The sequence below is a fragment of the Rhinatrema bivittatum genome, chromosome 6, assembly GCF_901001135.1.
Source record: "Rhinatrema bivittatum chromosome 6, aRhiBiv1.1, whole genome shotgun sequence".
NCBI classification, from domain to species: Eukaryota; Metazoa; Chordata; class Amphibia; order Gymnophiona; family Rhinatrematidae; genus Rhinatrema; species Rhinatrema bivittatum.
In genome coordinates, this window is record NC_042620.1 from 107072957 (window position 1) to 107092300 (window position 19344).

General features: G+C 48.1%; 1 protein-coding gene across 1 annotated transcript in view; it reads right to left on the reverse strand.

Moving 5' to 3' along the window:
- Positions 1 to 4596: 4596 nt before the first annotated feature.
- CCDC173 (coiled-coil domain containing 173) overlaps positions 4597 to 19344 on the reverse strand; it is a 115963-nt gene continuing 101215 nt past the window's right edge. Inside the window, exon 9 of the mRNA XM_029605699.1 lies at positions 4597 to 5050. Within this exon, the coding sequence (XP_029461559.1) occupies positions 4673 to 5050 (378 nt within the window). The 3' untranslated portion in view covers positions 4597 to 4672. The remainder of the gene's footprint in view (positions 5051 to 19344) is intronic.

Genomic DNA, 19344 nt, shown 5'->3' on the forward strand with positions numbered 1-19344 from the left:
GAGTCAGCTGCCACCGCTCTTCTCTTGAGGTCCGAGCCACAGGGAGAAAAGATGAACCTTCCCTGCGGGGGGCGGACAAATTCCAATGCGTAGCCGTGTTTTATGGTATCCAGGACCCACTGGTCCGAGGTGATCCGCGCCCACTCCGCGTAGAAATACGTTAGCCGGCCCCCAATCCTGGGGACCGGGGAGTGGGCGAGACTGGCATCATTGTGAAGACTTGGTAGAGGAGTTCCCGGGTCCGGGAGTAGTGCGTGCGGGCCGACGCCCGCGAAAGGAGCGCGACCAGGGCTGAGACCTGGGGGCGGATGGCCGGGAGCCCGCCTGTCTGTATCCCCTGTAGCACCGCTGTGCTCTGGCTCTGGTCCGAGAAGAAGAAAACGCTCTGGATGGTCGAAACCTATCCTCCGGCAGCCGATGAACAGCGTTCTCCCCCAGGGACTTGATGATCTGATCCAAATCCTCCCCGAAGAGGAACTTGCCCCTGAAGGGAAGAGAGCCCAGACTCGACTTAGAGGACGTATCAGCCGCCCAGTTGCGTAGCCACAGTAGTCGTCGTGCCGCCACTACCGATACCATGGATCTTGCGAGGACCCAAAAAAGGTCGTACGAGGCGTCCGCCCCATACGCCACTGCGGCTTCCAGCCGATCCGCCTGGGCAGCCTCATCGGCCGCAGGTTCTGAGATGTGAGGAGTTGTTGCACCCCAAAGGAGGCTAGCCCACTGGGCAAGCGAACTGCACATCACCACCCCGCCCGCATACCCAGCGCGGAGACCTCGAAGACCCGCTTAAGGAAAACTTCCAACTTACGATCCTGTGTGTCCCGCAATGCCGCACCTCCCGTTACTGGGATAGTCGTCCTCTTCGTGACCGCCGACACTGCGGAGTCCACCTTTGGGACCTTGATAAGGTCCAGAAAATCTTCAGGGAGCGGGTACAGCTTTTCCATGGCCCAGCTGCCCTTCAGGGAGGCCTCCGGGGTGTCCCATTCCCTGGTGAGAAGTTGTAAAAATGAGTCATGAATGGGAAAAGCCCGCGCCCTCGGCCGGAGTGCCGCCAGGACTGGATCTCCCTTCTTTGAAGAAGTGACGACAGCGGGAGCTACTGGGGCAGGCGGGTCCGGTGGCGGGTCCAGATCTAATTCCTGAATGATCTGCGGGATGAGGTCGTCCAGCTCTTCCCTCTGGAAGAGGCGTAGGGTACGCGGATCATCCCCTTCTTGCGTGCCGTTCCCTTGACCCCCGTCCGGGAGGTCAGGTCCCTGTCCCGCTGGGTCTGGCACCGCCCCCACTGCCGCAGGCGCAGATCGGGACCCGGGTAGGAGGGCGGGAGGCCCCCGCTCCCGGGGGGGGGGGGGGGGGGGCCGGCGCTGAGGGCGACATCCGTGGGATCTTAGGTGGGGGGGTCCCACAGGTGTTTCCAGCCCCTGCAGATAAGCTGTATGCATGAGCAGGATAAACTCCGGAGAGAACCCCGGCCTGCTCGGGTGCGCTTCGAGGGGCGGCGTGGTTCCTGCTCCCGGGCTCTGGGTGCTTGGTTCCTGCACCAAAATCGGGGAGCACCCCCGCTTGTACAATCCTCCAGAGAACCGTTCTCCCTCGTGGCCTGCGCCTCAGGGCGCTCAGAATGTAAAATGGCCGCTGTTCCCGCCAAAAATGGTGGAGTGGCCGGCCCGCGCCGCCCGGGCAAAAAAGAGAAATCAGTAAGGGACTGTGAGGTACCTTCCCCCCCCGGGAAGGCATCGTGCACAGATGCCCTCCCGGGAAATCCGGGACCCCGGGTCGCCGCAGGCCGCACAGCGTGATGGCCGCGGCATCGGGATCGCCGGAGGAGAGAGGAAAAACGGCGCCAAAAATGAGAAAAAGCCTCGGGGGGGGGGGGCCACGCGCACAAAGCGCCGCTGCGGGGGGGCCCGGGCGGCCCGCACTGCCCACTGTCCAAAAATAGAGGAGGGTGCCGCAGGGGGGCCTTCCCGGCCACACAACCCGCCCCAGACGTCTTTCCCTAAGCGCCGCAGCAGCCCACGAGGAGCTGCAAAATGGCTGCGGGTGAGGGAGTGTAAAACGAAGAGGCCGGCTCCACCAGCTTTCGCGGGCACCAGGGGCTGTGCTGTGAAGGAAAAACTACAAAGGAATAAAACCAACTTACCCCTGGCTGCAAAGAGAAATAAACAGCACGGCCGCAGAGAAGAGACAAGAGAGATAAGCCACTCCCCAAAAGGTGAAAGGACCCTGCCTTACTTTTTTTTTTTTTTTTAAACTTAAGACAAACTTGATACAAACTTGATCCACGAGAAAAAGACAGCAACAAGCCAGACAATCAAGCCAAAAAGTGAGAAAGAAGGAAAAAGAGGAGAAGCCTGATTCCCCTACTCGCATCTGCTGGAGTCAGAAGATCCTGAACTCCTGCAGAGGGGGTAGTAGTATAAATGGATACGCCCCCTCAAAGCTTGTGCTGACTCCATCTGCTGGATTTGGGACATAACCCACTGTCTGGACTGATCCAGGTACGTACAGGGAATGTCCAAATTTACTTTTATACAATCTGGCCTGCAATCTATGTTATCTGGAAGACTGGGTGCTCGCTACTTCTCATTTTACGCCACATGGGCATCCTCTAGATTGGTATGCAGTTCCTTCCTTAAACTTTCTGCTCCAGCTCAAAACCAAATCTGTTCTTTCCCACTTATGTTCTCACTTGCTTTTTAGTACCTGCCGGAAAACTTGGCTACAGATGTGTAGGGTGGCTTACCACCCATGCTGGTTGACATCCCGATTAACTGTAGTTGATAATGGAATCTTCAAGCCTGGTATGGGGGAATCTGTTTTTAAAAGGTGGCACCGGCTGGGTCTCACTCACATTTATCAGCTTTTTGAGGCAGTGTTGGTTCTTTTTTTTTAGTTTTCAAAACCTACAACACCAATTTTCTCTGCCAAGACCTGATTTTTTTTGCTTATTTGCAGTTATGTCATTTTGTTCAAAGTAGGCTCCCTGCCTTCCAAGAGACCACTTCTTCCAAAAAGATATGGGGGATGATACAACTAGGGAAAAAGCAACATCCCTCAGTAGCCTTTTTTTTCTAAGATGCTGATATCTATGGATGAGGCAGATTCTCTTTTGAGTTTATACAGGAAATGGATGCATTTAGCCTGCATTTAGTCTTTCATTGATTTTAAGAATGCTTTTATTAGCATAAATGATATTGCGGATAATGTACTCTTGTGAGAAACCCAATATACATTTTTGTAGCAGATATATATCACCCCCTTAGGAGCATTTCAAGCTAAGATGAACACGTCCATGTTGTCTTCAAAATGCTGAGGAGCTGTAGGTACCTATTATCACTGCTTTTGGGACTGCCCAGTAATTTCAGCATTTTGGGAGGGCATTAGCCGACCTTGCACAATTGTCTTAAAGAAAAACGTACTGTATGACCCTAACCCTTGGCTATTTGGGTCTTTGATCTCGCCGAACACTGGCTTGGGAGCTGAGACTCTAGCATTTACCATGAAAGCCAGACTGGTGGATAAGAAAGTGATCCTTGCAGGTTGGGTGGGGGCCTCAACCTGAATATCTTTCTGCCTAAACTAGTTCTAAAAAAAGAGCCAATATGCTCAGGATCTAGTCTGCTTTTTTAGATTATATATCACCAATGACGGGGAATGTTGCTAGCATTCTATAATCTTACACTCATCCCACCTTGGGGTTCTATTTTTGAACTAATTGTTTATTAAGTGCCATGTACATGTTCATTGAGGGGCGGATTTTCAAACACTACGCACGCGGGTACTTTTGTTCGCGCGTAGCCGCGCGTATCTTATAAAATCCGGGGTCGGCGCATGCAAGGGGGTGCACATTTGTGCAACCTGCGTGCGCCGAGCCCAGCGCGGCCTGCCTGTTCCCTCCGAGGCCACTCCGATTTCAGAGCGGCCTCGGAGGGAACTTTTATTCACCCTCCCCCCACCTTCCCCTCCCTAACCCACCCCCCCGGCTCTATCTAAACTCCCCCTTACCTTTGTCGGCAAATTAAGTGGGAGGCCTCGACCACGCCCCCAGGCTGGCGCCACGCCCCCGGGCCCCTGAAATGCTGCGGCACGCCCCCGAAACGCCGCGTCGTTTCGGGAACGTCCCCGGACACGCCCCCTCCCTCCCCGTTTCGAAAGCCCCGGGACTTACGCGCATCCTGGGGCTTTACGCGCGCCGGCGGCCTATGCAAAATAGGCGCGCCAGCGCGCGAGGGCCCTGCGCGCGTAAATCCTGCCGGATTTACGCGTACAGGGGTTTTAAAATCCACCCCTGAGTGTGTTTACTGGAAGGGGAAGAAAGGGGGACTAGGGGAGGGATCGTTGGTTGGAGGGGGCTCTTTCAAAGAAACTTATCTGTATGGTGTTACAGTTGCCTGGTCTGTTTGTGTTAATGTTTTTGAAATCCCTAATAAAAACAGTTTGAAAAAAAAAATTATAAGGGAAGTTGCTTGCATGCTTCTGTAAAAATATAAATGTATGCATTTATTAGATACTTTTTTAAATACATCCATGGTCAGATTTAATTAAAATACCTTTTATTCCTAGAACATACAAAAATGTAGACTTACGGTAGGTTAGAAACTTTATTCACTTAGAATTCTGTCTTAAAAGTAAATATCTTGTACTGTCTACAAGATTTAGAAGCTCACTTTTCACTTGTTTCCCATGTAAAACCTATTTTTTTTTTACCCTGCTGGATGTCTTTGGTATCATTGATGCTTTTTATTTCTTCAGTGGTAGCACCTTGGTACGCAGGCAATTCAACTGCATTGGGGTCCTGTGCCTGATAACTAGGCTGAATGCTTCCCCTCTCTGTGTAAACAGGCCCATGACCACCTCCAATGCCTGCCCTGGCTGCCAGCAGGAGAGGATGGGGGTCCTGACCTGCTCTGATAGCTGAATCAATGACATCCTTTGCATACTCTCGGAAACGTTTCTCCTCTAGCATTTTAACCATTTCGTTCTGTCTCTCATATTCTCTGTCAGCTTCTTTTGCTAGACGAGATTTTGTCCTTCTATCAACCTGTTTGGGGGAAAAATTAAGAATACAATAAATATTTGTCATATGATTAGAATTATATATTCAGAGAATATAGAAGAGCAGATACTGCACTTGAAAATGAATCAATGTACAACACGAAAGTGCAGACAAAATATCATAGTCCAAATGAATCTTATAAACAAGTTGTATTTATTTCAATTTTTTCAAGCGGCAACTCCACTGTGTCAGAAGGGTCTTGAAGTTCAAGAATAATCTGAAATCAAGTGTACGTACAAAAATCAGGACTATGTACAATAATGGACTTACATGCCGACCAATGTAAAGCATCAATCATAAATAAAACTAAACATACCTTTATGTATAGCATTCAAACTTGGCAGGGAGTGCACCAAAGCTTAGACAAGACCACCTTTAAAAACAACAGAAAAGGCGCGAAACAGGTTGGCCAATCACGAGGCTTTAAGGAGCCAATCAAAACACTCTGTCCAAAGCGCCAATCACAGTTAAGTAAACAGATGCCATTCAAGCTCTTTGTTCAGACCCTTCGGTGTTACTGTGTCTAAAATGTATATTCACCTTTGTTCTTTACGCCCTAAAAATTCAGAGTAATTACCCCACCCGTGATGGGTGAGAGACAACTTCTAAAACAAAGAAGAAAAGATCTGAAAGAGAATGTGAAAATTGTGCCCAGTGCTCAACTAAAGGGGCATTTTCCCGGGAATTTCTAATATTTGAGCAATGTTCTATAATACAGGTTTTTACCATTCTAGTGGTTTTACCCACATAAAGCATAGGGCATGGACATCTAATGGCGTACACTACTCCTTGTGAAGTACAGTCCGAACAAGATTTCAAATGAAAGGTTCTCCGCTGACTAGGGTTCTCAAAAGAAGATAAAGTGTCAGTCAAAGGACACATAGTACAGTGTCCACAAGGTTTGTGTAAACTGCTGATTTTCAAATGAGTGTTTGCATGGGTGAACTCCGTATGTACTAGTCTGTCCCTTAGATTCCTTCCCCTCTGATACGTGAATCTCAACGGACCTTGAAACATATTCTGTAAAGCTTTTTTAGATGTCTTGATATAATTGGATGGGGATAAGTTTCTTACCACGATCTTTAGAAAGGAGACTGATAGGAATACTCTTCTTCTTTTGACAGCTGCCACCCTAGAACACTTAGAAACAATATACCAACTGGTCAGTGCTTGAGGTTACGGCGGCTCTGATCCTCGAGAGCAGATTTTTTGATTAAAGCTAAGGAGATGTCTGCCCAGTTTGCAGAGAGAGGGTACCCCACAAGAATAATAAAGAAAGCTTTCAAACGTGCATTATACATCAATAGAGACCTATTATTTTTGCCTCAGAACAAATCATCAGATATTGTCAATAACTGCATTTTACCATTTTCTACTCTGAGTAGGGCAGTTACAAACATTGTTTGAAAACACTGGAATTCTTTAGCTTTACAGAATATGTTTCAAGGTCCGTTGAGATTCACGTAACAGAGGGGAAGGAATCTAAGGGAAGACTAGTACATACGGAGTTCACCCATACAAACACTTATTTGAGCATCGGCGGTTTACACAAACCTTGTGGACACTGTACTATGTGTCCATTGACTGACGCTTTATCTTCTTTTGAGAACTCTAGTCAGCGGAGAACATTTCATTTGAATTCTTGTTCGGACTGTACTTCACAAGGAGTAGTGTACGCCATTAGATGTCCATGCCCTATGCTTTATGTGGGTAAAACCACTAGTATGGTGGTTTGCACTCACAAAGCGGGGAGTAGCTGGCTTGTTACGGCGGTTACTACCCCAAACCAAATGTACCTGATACTTCACTCTCGAAGCATATCCAGCATGGCTCTCTGCTTCAACGGCATGGGAGAAAGACTGATACATCACGAATTTCCAGCATAGCTCTCTGCTTCAACGGCAGGGGAAAAGAAAAACTGATACTTCACGCATATCCAGCATAACTTCAACGGCAGGGGAGAAGAAAAAAGGATTCACACTCACAAAGCAGGGAGTAGCTGGCTTGTTACGGCGGTTACTACCCCAAACCAAATGTGCCTGATACTTCACTTTCGATGCATATCCAGCATAGCTCTCTGCTTCAACGGCAGGGGAGAAGAAAAAAAACTGATACCTCAAGCATATCCAGCATAGCTCCCTGCTTCAACGGCAGGGGAGAAGATAAACAACCAATAAGGGCTGTATAACATAATCTGGGTAAAAACAAATAAGCATGGGTGTAGCTTGCTTATTGCGGCGGTTACTACCCCTACTACCTCTAACTAATCAAGCTAGATATTTCACTTGGATGCAGCTCCATCACCGCTCTCTACATTAATGGCGGGGGTGGAAGGGAATTAGAACCAAGAGCTAAGAGAAACAGATAAGTATGAGAGAAGAAATGAGGGAAGCTTGCTGGGCAGACTGGATGGGCCATTTGGTCTTCTTCTGCCGTCATTTCTATGTTTCTATGTTTCTATGTTTCTATATGTATGGTAAAAACCCGTATTATAGAACATTGCTCAAATATTAGAAATTCCCGGGAAAATGCCCCTATAGTCGAGCACTGGGCACAATTTTCACATTCTCTTTCAGATCTTTTCTTCTTTGTTTTAGAAGTTGTCTCTCGCCCATCACGGGGGGGGGGGGGTAATTACTCTGAATTTTTAGGGCATAAAGAACAAAGGTGGATATACATTTTAGACACAGTAACACCGAAGGGTCTGAACAAAGAGCTTGAATGGCATCTGTTTACTTAACTGTGACTGGCACTTTGGACAGAGTGTTTTGATTGGCTCCTTAAAGCCTCGCGATTGGCCAACCTGTTTCGCGCCTTTTCTGTTGTTTTTAAAGGTGGTCTTGTCTAAGCTTTGGCGCACTCCCTGCCAAGTTTGAATGCTATACATAAAGGTATGTTTAGTTTTTTTTATGGTTGATGCTTTACATTGGTCGGCATGTAAGTCCATTATTGTACATAGTCCTGATTTTTGTAAGTACACTTGATTTCAGATTTTTCTTGAACTTCATGTCCCTCCCGACGCAGCCTCGGCGAAACACGGGTCCATGTCGGGGGACCCCTACTGAATTTGTGATTTTCTGACACAGTGGAGTTGCTGCTTGAAAAAATTGAAGTAAATACAACTTGTTTATAAAATTCATTTGGACTATGATATTTTGTCTGCACTTTCGTGTTGTACATAGAATTATATATTGTCATATAATTAGTTATTCTCAGAATAAAATATTTTTCATATAATTAGATTGCAATATTTATCTACTTAGAAATGTGACACTATATGAGCATTAAACATTTATGAGTTTTTCAGCATGTCAAATCTCTTATGTAGCCAATACATAGATAAAAAGGCATGAATCAACTTCAGATATATTTCTGTAAGTAATGTGATTAAATGTGGCCATTCAGAAAACGAAAGAGTCCCAACCTTTGTTTCTCTGACTGATTTATTTTTAATAATTTTTGATTTATTGCTTGCCTCTTTCCCTTTTACGACCTTCTTCCCAGCTCATTTTTCCCTTATTTCTCTACACCTTTCTCTATTGTCAGTTTTCTTTCCTCCTCTTTCTCAGTATCCATCCCTTGCACCTCTTAATTTTTTATTCTCCTCATGGTTTCTCTGTCTTTTATATCTTCTCCCCATTTGCAGTTCTGTTACTGTCTTTTCTCCTTGGTTGGGGATCATAGAAGAAGAGATTCCTTGGCTACTCTTGCACTTTAGGTAACTGGAAAAGGAATTTCTTAATGCTGTGTGCTTATGCTACACATTGAGCTAAGAGAGGAAAGGATCCCCAAGGCAGTTTTCCAGCCCTAACCTGGAGGCCACCTAGCCAGTCAGGTTTTCAGGATTACCACAATGAATATGCATATCTTGGGTCAGTCTAATGTATGCAGATCTCTCTCATATATATTCATTGAGGATATCCTTAAAATAAGACTGGTTAGATATGGCTCCAGGACAGGGTTGAGAAATACTAACCTAAGATCTGCTTCTAGGTCACTTCAGGCTCCAAACAGATTACCTTTATTTTTATTAATTTAGTACTCCACAGTAGATTTCATTCAGGTACAAGCCTCTTCCCTAAAGAGCTTGCAATCTGTGGGGGTCATTTATTAAGGTATAGTATTTTCCCTGGTGGAAATATACCTTGGGTTAGAATTCCCCAAACAAATCTGTGCAATAGCAGCCCCAGGGCCCAAGACTGTCATCTTTTTAAAGGGCCAAAGTGGCCCAAAGTTCTCCCTCTCCCCCAAAGTGAGACAAAACCTCAGGTGTCTTGTGAGACCCACCCGCCATCGTCTCATCTCTTCGCTGCCCCTTGAGGTGGTCCCTGTGCACAGAAAAAAAAAAAGGCATGAAGTAGGCCCCCTCCAAACCCCACCCCTTTATCAAAAAATCTCCCCCCTCTCAAAGTCATACCTTTCATATCCCGGTGGCCTAGTGCATCCCTTAGGATCTGGGCCCTGTGCCATCATTGAAAAAAATGGCACTGGCTGGCTGGTTGTCTGCTTGTGCCTAGCTATAGCAACTGCTCAGATCTACAATCCCTATCCCTCCCTCCGAAATCCCCAGTATCTGTCCCATGCTTTCTTGAATTCAGATACTGTCTTCGTCTTCACTGGGATGCTGTCCCATGCATCCACCACTGTGTCAAACAAAAAAATTGTAGAGATTACTTACCTGATAATCTCGTTTTCCTTAGTGTATGCAGATGGACTCAAAACAAGAGGGTATAGTGTGCTCGTGCTAGCAGTTGGAGACGGATCTGATGTCAGCACGGGTACATATACCCCCGCAGGAAGTGCAGCAATTCAGTAATCTTCCTTGCAAAAGCTTTATGGATATATGTGTAACTGACTGATCGATTAAATGAACAGGATTACCCTGACCGAGTGATAGTAGCTGGAGACCGCCAGTGTTCTCAACCGGAAGGCGTTGACACCCGGCAGGGTGGATGCCCTATATAAGAAAACATGGCTTACCGTGAGTCGGTGAATCCCCATGTATACCGGCAGCCGGGCGGGATGCTGAGTCCATCTGCATACACTAAGGAAAACGATATTATCAGGTAAGTAAACTCTACATTTCCTAGCGTGTAGCAGATGGACTCAAAACAAGTGGACTCAAAACAAAAGCTACTCCCGGACTGGGTGGGAGGCTGCCCAAGGTCCGTTCAGGATTGCCCTAGCAAATGCTGTGTCCTCCCTGGCCTGGACGTCCAGACGGTAGAATCTGGAGAAGGTATGGAGGGAGGACCACTTCGCCGCTTTACATATCTCTGCAGGCGACAGCATCCTAGTTTCTGCCCAAGAGGCCGCTTGCGCTCTGGTAGAGTGAGCCTTGACCCGTAGAGGTGGTGGTTTTCCCGCTTCTACGTAGGCTGCCTTGATAACTTCTTTGATCCAGCGGGCGATGGTTGCCCGTGAGGCCGCTTCCCCTTGCTTCTTCCCGCTGTGAAGGACGAACAGGTGGTCCGTCTTTCGTACTGCTTCTGACATTTCCAGGTATCTGGACAGCAGCCTGCCAATGTCGAGATGGCGTAGTATTCGACCTTCTTCCGACTTCTTCAAACCTTCCGTGGTAGGCAAGGATATGGTTTGGTTGAGGTGGAAGTGTGAGACTACTTTGGGTAAGAAGGAAGGAACCGTGCGAAGATGGATAGCCTCAGGATTGATTCTGAGAAACGGATCACGGCAGGACAGCGCTTGTAGCTCTGAGATGCGGCGTGCTGAGCATACGGCCAGCAGGAACACCATCTTCAAGGTTAACAAACGGAGGGACAGGCCTCGAAGGGGTCTGAAGGCGGGTCCCGCTAGAAATTCCAAAACTAGGTTGAGGTTCCACAGGGGCACTGGCCACTTCAGTGGCAGGCGAATGTGTTTGACTCCTTTCAGGAAACGTGAAACGTCTGGGTGTGTGGCGATGCTGTTGCCGTCACTCCGGGGACCGTAGCAGGATAGCGCTGCCACTTGAACCTTGATGGAATTGAGGGACAGACCCTTCTGAAGTCCATCTTGCAGGAAATCCAAAATGATAGAGATCTTAGCGGCATGTGGATTGGTGCCGTGAGTTTCGCACCAGGCTTCAAATACTCTCCAGATCCTTATATATGTTAGTGATGTGGAGAACTTGCGTGCTCGGAGGGGTGTATCTATTACCGGCCCCAAGTATCCTCTTTTCTTCAGTCTAGCCCTCTCAATGGCCAGACCGTAAGAGAGAATTGAGCTGGATCCTCGTGGAGGATGGGACCTTGCCGCAGCAGGTCCTTGTGTGGAGGCAGGGGTAATGGATTCCCTGCCAGTAGTCTTCTCATGTCTGCGTACCAGGGTCTTCTTGGCCAGTCCGGGGCCACTAGAAGAACTAGGCCTCTGTGCTGCTGAATCTTGTGTATAATGGCGCCCAGCAGGGGCCATGGAGGAAAGGCATATAGCAGGATCCCCTGAGGCCATCGCTGTACCAGGGCATCGATCCCCTGGGATAGAGGATCCCGCCTGCGGCTGAAATATCCGGGTACTTGAGCGTTGGACCTGTCCGCTAGTAGGTCCATGCCCGGCGTCCCCCACTGATCCACAAGCATCTGGAAAGCTGTGGGCGACAGCTGCCATTCCCCCGGATTTAGTCTTTCTCTGCTGAGGAAGTCTGCCGTGGTGTTGTCCTTCCCGGTGATGTGGACGGCGGAGATGTCCTGTAGATTTGCTTCCGCCCAAGACATCAGTGGGGCTATTTCTAGGGATACCTGTCGGCTTCTGGTTCCGCCCTGTCGGTTGATGTATGCCACTGTGGTGGCGTTGTCCGACATCACTCTGACCGCTCTGTTTCGGAGTCTGTGGGCAAATCGCAGGCATGCTATCCTGACTGCCCGTGCCTCTAGTCGGTTGATGTTCCACCGCCCTTGGGCGGTGAGTTCTTCGCAGTGTGCTCCCCATCCGTTCAGGCTGGCATCTGTAGTGAGCAGGGTCCAGGTTGGGGAGGACATTCTTGACCCCCGGCTCATGTGGCCGGGCTGCAACCACCACCGTATCTGATTCCGCACTCTGGCTGGTAGAGGTAGGTGTACGGTGTAGTTCTGTGATCGTGGGCTCCACCGAGATAGGCGGGCACGTTGTAATGGTCTCATATGAGCCCGCGCCCATGGTATCACCTCCAGAGTGGATGCCATAAGGCCGAGGACCTGTAGGTAATCCCAAGCTGTGGGCCGGGTGGCGCTCAGCAGGGCCTGCAGACGATTCCGGAGCTTTGCTCTCCTCTTGGCGGTCAGACTGACCTTGTCTTCCTGGGTGTCGAATCGGACTCCTAGGTATTCCAGCGACTGAGAAGGCTGTAGGGAACTCTTGTTCAAGTTTACTACCCATCCTAGGCTTTCCAGAAGAGCTATAACTCTGTTGGTTGCCTGGTGGCTCTCCTCCGGTGACTTCGCCCTGATCAGCCAATCGTCCAGGTAGGGATGGACGAGGATTCCTTCCTTCCTGAGGGACGCTGCCACTACTACTATGAACTTGGTAAAGGTCCGTGGCACGGTGGCTAACCCAAAGGGTAAAGCTCGGAACTGGAAGTGTTGGTTCAGGACTTTGAAGCGTAAATAGTGCTGGTGATCCCGATGAATTGGGATATGCAAGTAGGCTTCCAACAGATCTAGGGATGTGAGAAACTCCCCTGGCTGTACTGCATTTTTGACAGACCGCAGAGTTTCCATGCGAAAACTGGGGACCCGTAGGTGTCGGTTGACTGACTTGAGGTCCAGGATGGGCCTGAAAGTGCCCTCCTTCTTGGGTACTATGAAATAAATGGAATAATGCCCAGAATTTATCTCCCCTGCAGGCACTGAGATTATGGCTTTTAGGGACAGGAGCCTCCGCAAGGTAACTTCTAGTGCCGCCCTCTTGAGGGGTGAACAAGGAGATTCCACAAACTTGTCCGGTGGGAGCCGAAGAAAGTCCAGGTAATACCCTTCTCGGATGATGGCGAGGACCCACTGGTCCGAGGTAATCTCGACCCACCTGCGGTAGAAGAGGGTTAGCCTGCCCCCTATGGCTGCTACCCCCAGATGGGTCGGCTGATTGTCATTGTGGGGTGCGGCCGGGACCGGAACCCGAGCCGGTTCTCCTCTTGTTGTGCTTAGTCCGAAAGGACTGGTTCCTGGCCTGAGAACGAGGTGCTTGGAAGCGAGCCCTGTAAGGGTTGAAGCGCTGAGAGTTTCTACCTCTGGATGGCCTAGGAAAGGGGCGCTGGCTCCTCCTTGACCTGTCTTCTGGTAGACGGGGTAATGGAGAGGCGCCCCATTTATTGGCCAGTTTCTCGAGGTCGCTGCCGAACAGGAGGGATCCCTTAAAGGGCATTCTCGTGAGACGTGTCTTGGAGGAGGAGTCGGCCGACCAATTACTTAGCCAGAGCTGTCTCCTGGCTGCCACTGAGGATGACACTCCCTTGGCTGCCGTACGGACTAGGTCAGAGGCTGCGTCAGTGAGGAACGAGAGAGCTGATTCCATCTCTTCTCCCGGAGTGTTGTTCCTAGCCTGTGATAAAAAGGAACGCGTCACCACGGTGCAGCAGGTCGCAATTCGTAGGGACATGGCTGCCACCTCAAAGGCTTGTTTCAGAATGGCGTCCATGTGCCGGTCATGTATATCCTTGAGGGCCGCCCCCCTCTCCACCGGAATGGTGGTGCGCTTCACAATTGCGCTAACTATGGTGTCTACCTTGGGGCACGCCAGCAGCTCCTTGGTTGCCGGGTCTAAGGGGTACATACCAGACAAGGCCCGACCCCCTTTGAATGAGGCCTCCGGCGCATTCCATTCCAAATCGATTAGCTGCTGTGCTGCTTGTAGGAGGGGAAAATGGTGAGCCATTTGGCACAGGCCCTCTAACAGGGGATTCATTCTAGGTTCCCCTGGGGTGTCATGGCCCGGGATATCTAGTTCCGACAGGCATTGAGAGACCAGGCCTGGGAGATCCTCTTTCAGAAAGAAGCGCCTCATGGTCCGATATGGTTCAATCCCCGAGGGCAGTTCTCCCTCCTCGGGGGGCTCGTCGTCTTCCTCAGAACAATCTGAATCCCCATAAGTGGGGCTTCCGAGTGGCGAGTGGCCGTGCCTAGGCCTTGAGGGGCCAGGTCATCCGGTACGTATGGACCCATTCGGGGAGCAGACTGCATTGTGACAAAGGCATGAATCCCCTTGAACAATTCCACCCAGGAGAGCGAAGCAGGATCTGGCCTTAGGGGCACCAGGTCTCTCGGGTTCCCTGGCTGCTCACCGTGGCCTGCTAGGTCCGGGGTGTTCCCTGAGGAACTGGCAAGTACGCTGGGCTGTACCGGTCCTGGCCTGGAACTCCCAGGGCCTCTTCACATTGGGCACATAGGGAGTCTGCTTCCTCGCTCTGTGTGGCTCTGAGGTTGCATGCTGAGCAGAGGCTTAGAGCTCTTATGCCTGAGTCTGGAGGTGCCGGCTCTGACGCATGGGCTCTCTTACGCTCCATCTCGTCCGTTATCTCCGCCCAGCTGGCTTCTGCGCTTTGTAATATGCACGAAAGATGTGTGCTTACCAATATGCGCTTATCCACGCGCGCCTGTCCACGTGCGCGTATCAACGTGCGCTTATCGGCTGGCGCCTATGAACGTGCGCCTATGAACGTGCGCTTATCAACGTGCGCCTATGAACGTGCGCTTATCAACATGCGCTTAGCAACTGGTGCCTATCAACGTGCGACTATCAAAGGGCGCCTATCAACGTGCGCTTATCAACGTGCGCATAGCAACGTGCATAGCAACGTACGCCTATCAACGTACGCGTAGCAACCTTAGCAACATGCGCTGTTCAACATGAATCAAGGTGACTTCAATGCATGCCTCTATCGAATATGCGCCCAAGTATTTTCGGGTGCCTAACATATATGCCCTTCGCCTGTACGCTCAGTCTGGCCTGAGCGCTCAGTCTGGCCTGAGCGCTAGAGCGCGGCGACGAACCAGGGCAAAAGGCGACGGCAAGCAGGCAGGCAAAATGGCAACCTCCTTGGCGGGTTGCCACGTAGGCAGACTCCGCTAATCCTCACTTCCTCGGAGACCAACAAGTAAAGATGTACGCCTTACCTTGTCTTCGGCGCGTCCCGGCTGCGACCCGGGCGGTCTCCGGCTGCGGGGGGAGAGGGTGATTACCGTCACCGCTGCGCTCGAGGAAGTGCACCCGCTGCCTCTAGGCCGCGCCTGAACTCGTCTCGCTCGGGGGCCAAGCCCGCGCCGGGACCGAGGCTGCCTCTAAGCCGCGCCCAAGCCCTTCTCACTCGGGGGCTAGGTCCCTGCCGTGAGTCGGCCACCGGACCGAGGCTCTTACCTCCGAGGGACCACGGAAATCGCCTCGGGAAACTCAACTGGGGGAGGGACCGAATGGTATCACCGCAGGAGTGCGGGGCTCGTTTTCAGGTACGTTTCTTCTATGAATTTAGTCGTTAGAATTTGGAAAAACGCTCAGCGAGCGTGAGGTAGCTCCAAACTGCTTTGGAGACGGAAATTACTTAATTGCGGCACTTCCTGCGGGGGGTATATGTACCCGTGCTGACGTCAGATCCGTCTCCAACTGCTAGCACGAGCACACTATACCCTCTTGTTTTGAGTCCATCTGCTACACGCTAGGAAATAATGTATTTATTTAAAGCATTTATACTCAGTTTATTAGTTCATGCTAAGCGGATTACAGATTAGTAAATAAGTACAATAAAACAATTCTATTATATCTATTAAAAAAATCAACCCTGCATCTCATCCTGCCGACGCAATCCCAGTTAAACATCTAAAATCTATCCCTAACATTATTGCCGAACCCATAGCAGACATTATCAACACATCTCTGTCACAGGGACATGTTCCCACTGACATAAAAGGAGCCCTAGTCAAACCCATTCTAAAAAAAACCCCAAATAAACCCCTCAGAACTAAACAACAACTTCAGACCCATATCCATCATCCCATTCCTTGCAAAAATTCTGGAAAAAGTTGTAAACAATCAACTAAATGAATACCGAGAAAAACATAAAATACTGCACCCCTCCCAATTTGGCTATCGTAAATTTTTCAGCACAGAAACACTATTAATCTCCCTCACTGATACCGTCCTCAGAGGCCTTGATCAAGAACAATCCTTCATCCTAGCCATGCTAGATATCACAGCTGCCTTCGACACCATTAGCCACAACATCCTCATCGACTGACTAATTGAAATTGGAATATCTGGTAGCGCACTATAATAGTTCATCTCATACCTAGAGAACAGACACTACAAAGTCAAAATTGGCAAGAACGAATCCGATCCCATCAAACTAACCCAAGGCATCCCACAAGGCTCTTCCCTACCTTCCACACTCTTCAATATATATACGCTCCCCTTATGCAAACTCCTAACCGATCTAGGACTCACCTTCTTCATATACGCTGACGACGTCCAAATCCTCATCCCCATCCCGAATCCATTACCAAATCTATTCATCTCTGGACAGCCACCTCACCACCATTAAGCAACTCCTCAATCATATGAACCTAGCACTAAATACCAACAAAACTGAACTCCTAATAAGCCACAAATCCAATGACTTATGCCTTCCTGTAGCTTCCCCCTTCCAAATAAAATCCTCACTTACAAAAAAAGTTAGAAATCTAGGCGTCACAATAGACAACAAGTTTAACCTAAAAAAATTCATAAACTCTACAATAAAAGACTGCTATTACAAACTCCACGTTCTAAAAAAACTAAGGCCCCTCCTTCATCAAAACGATTTCAGAACAGTCCTTCATGCCCTCATCCTATGCAAAATAGACTATTGCAACTCCTTACTTTTAGGACTCCCAGCAACCACCAGAATTCTCACAAACACCAGAAGAAACAAACACATCACCCCTATACTAAAAAATCTCCACTGGCTCCCCATCCATCTCAGAATACACTTCAAGACTCTCACTCTTATCCAGAAAACACTATACAACCAAAATATAAAATGACTCAACTCCTCATTCCACTTTCAACCCCCCCCAAAGATCCACAAGATCTGCCAATAATGGCACTTTACCAACACCTCTCCTAACTCACTCACATATCCTCAACTCGGGAACGTGCACTCTCACTTGCCGGGCCCACCATCTGGAACACAATGCCCCCAGATTTAAGGCTTGAAACTAACACCCAAAACTTAAAAAAAAAAAACTTAAAACTTGGCTCTTTAAACAAGCTTACCAATGATCTTAGCACACTCTCGACACTGACTCTCAAGCTCCTCCCCATTATGAAATCTCGCTCATGAAACTATTCTCCCATCTGCAACTTCCTGACCTATACAGTTACAATTATTAGTTACTTGTTCCTTTCTGTTTTTGCTCTCTTGCATTCCTACCTCCTTTCGCCTCTTAATCTCCTTAGTTGTTTAAATTTGTTAAGACATAGCCTCTCAAATTGTTAATATGTAACTTCCTTTCATATTTCAGGTTATACTGTAAACCGATGTGATGTGTAAACGAATGTTGGTATATAAAAGTGTTAAATAAATAAAATATCACAATAAAATCATAACTAAAAGAAAATAAAATAATAAAACATAATAAGATCAATTCTCACCACTGTCAAAAGCTTCTACAAAAAACAATGCTTTCAGTTGTTTTCTAAAAAATTTTAGTTAATGTTAATTTTTTTAAATCCACATAGGGCCAATAATGGAGAATGTTCTATTACGAATCTCTTGAAGTGAGGCCTCCTTATTATTTGGACTATCTAGTAAATTTTTTTTTTTACAATCTTAGCAAGATATTCAAGTTCATTTTCTTGTAGTGCTTTAAAAACTAGCATTTTTATTTTAAATTGTATGCACTGACTGACAGGCAGCCAATGCTGACTTTGCAGAACCAAAGTTAACATTCTGAAACACAAAATTACTAATAAAAGATTTTCTAAAATACAAAATTTTAAAATATTTTCTGCTTCAAAATATGAATTTTGATAAAAAGAGAGGATGTTTCCAATAATTACTAGCAAGGCGGCTAAACCCATGCATTCTGACTGGTCTGGTGGAACAATATGGAGTACACAGCATCACCTCTCTGACACCTTAGCCTGAGAATGGCATGTATTTTCAGCTCTGATATGCTATCTCATGTGATTAGGTAATTCAAACATTGCACACAGTTCTATACAACTCAACCGCAGCGTCATGATTCATTTGACTAACATATCGCAAGTCAATGATTATACCATATTATAGCAGCTGGGGAGTAAGAAACCAGTGATAAACCATGGTTTTCATAGAGACAACAAAGAAATGACAGCAGAAAAGGACCAATGGTCCATCTAGTCTGCCCAGCAAGCTTCCCTTGGAGGTATCTGCTGCGCCGTGCAAGCAGGTTACCCCCATGTATTAATCAGTTTTGCTTGACGTGCTTTGCTTAGGGTTGTGGCCGTAGAAGCAGTCCTGTGTTTTTTCCTTACTGTCTGAGCATCAGTATCCCAGTCTGTAAAAAAAAAAAAAAAATCATGGCTCGTGTTGGTTGTCCCTGAATCCAAATTTCTCTTTCCTTTCATCCCCCAGCTTCCAGCCCATTCTTTTGAAGCAAAGAGCAATGTTGCAGTTGCATCAAAAGCATTAAGGCTTATTGGTTAAGGATAGTAACGACTGCACTATGCTGGTTACCCCCATTCTTATCAGTTCCGTAGATCGTATAAGCCAGGGCCCTCGATGGTTGCTGTTTAAATCCAATTCCCCTTTTTCCCTGCCATTGAAGCAGAGAACAATGTTGGAGTTGCATCAAAAGTATCAAGGTTTATTTGGTTAAGGGTAGTAATCTCTCACCAGCAAGTTACCCCTATGCACACTTTCTTCATTTCCTTTAAGACTTGGCCTTAGACACAGTCCTGTGCATTTCCCCTTAAGTCCACGTAACAGTATCCCAGACCATGAAAGTCGGGGCCCTCAGTTGTCGCCTGAATCAAATCCCTCTTATCCCCCTGCTGTTTAAGCGGCAAACAATTTTGAATTGCATTAAAGGCATCAAAGTTTATAGGTTAAGGGTAGTAATCTCTTTGCCTTCTGCTAAGGGTAGTAACCGCTGTACCAGCAAGTTACCCCCCTGCACGCTTATCTCATTTCTGTCTTCTAGGCTTTACAGATCCACAGTGTTTATCCCATGCCCCTTTGAATTCTTTGACTGTTTTCTTCACCACCTCCTCCGGAAAGGCATTTCAGGCTTCCGCCACCCTCTCCGTGAAGAAATATTTCCTGTTGTCTGTTCTGAGTCATCCCTCCTGGAGTTTAA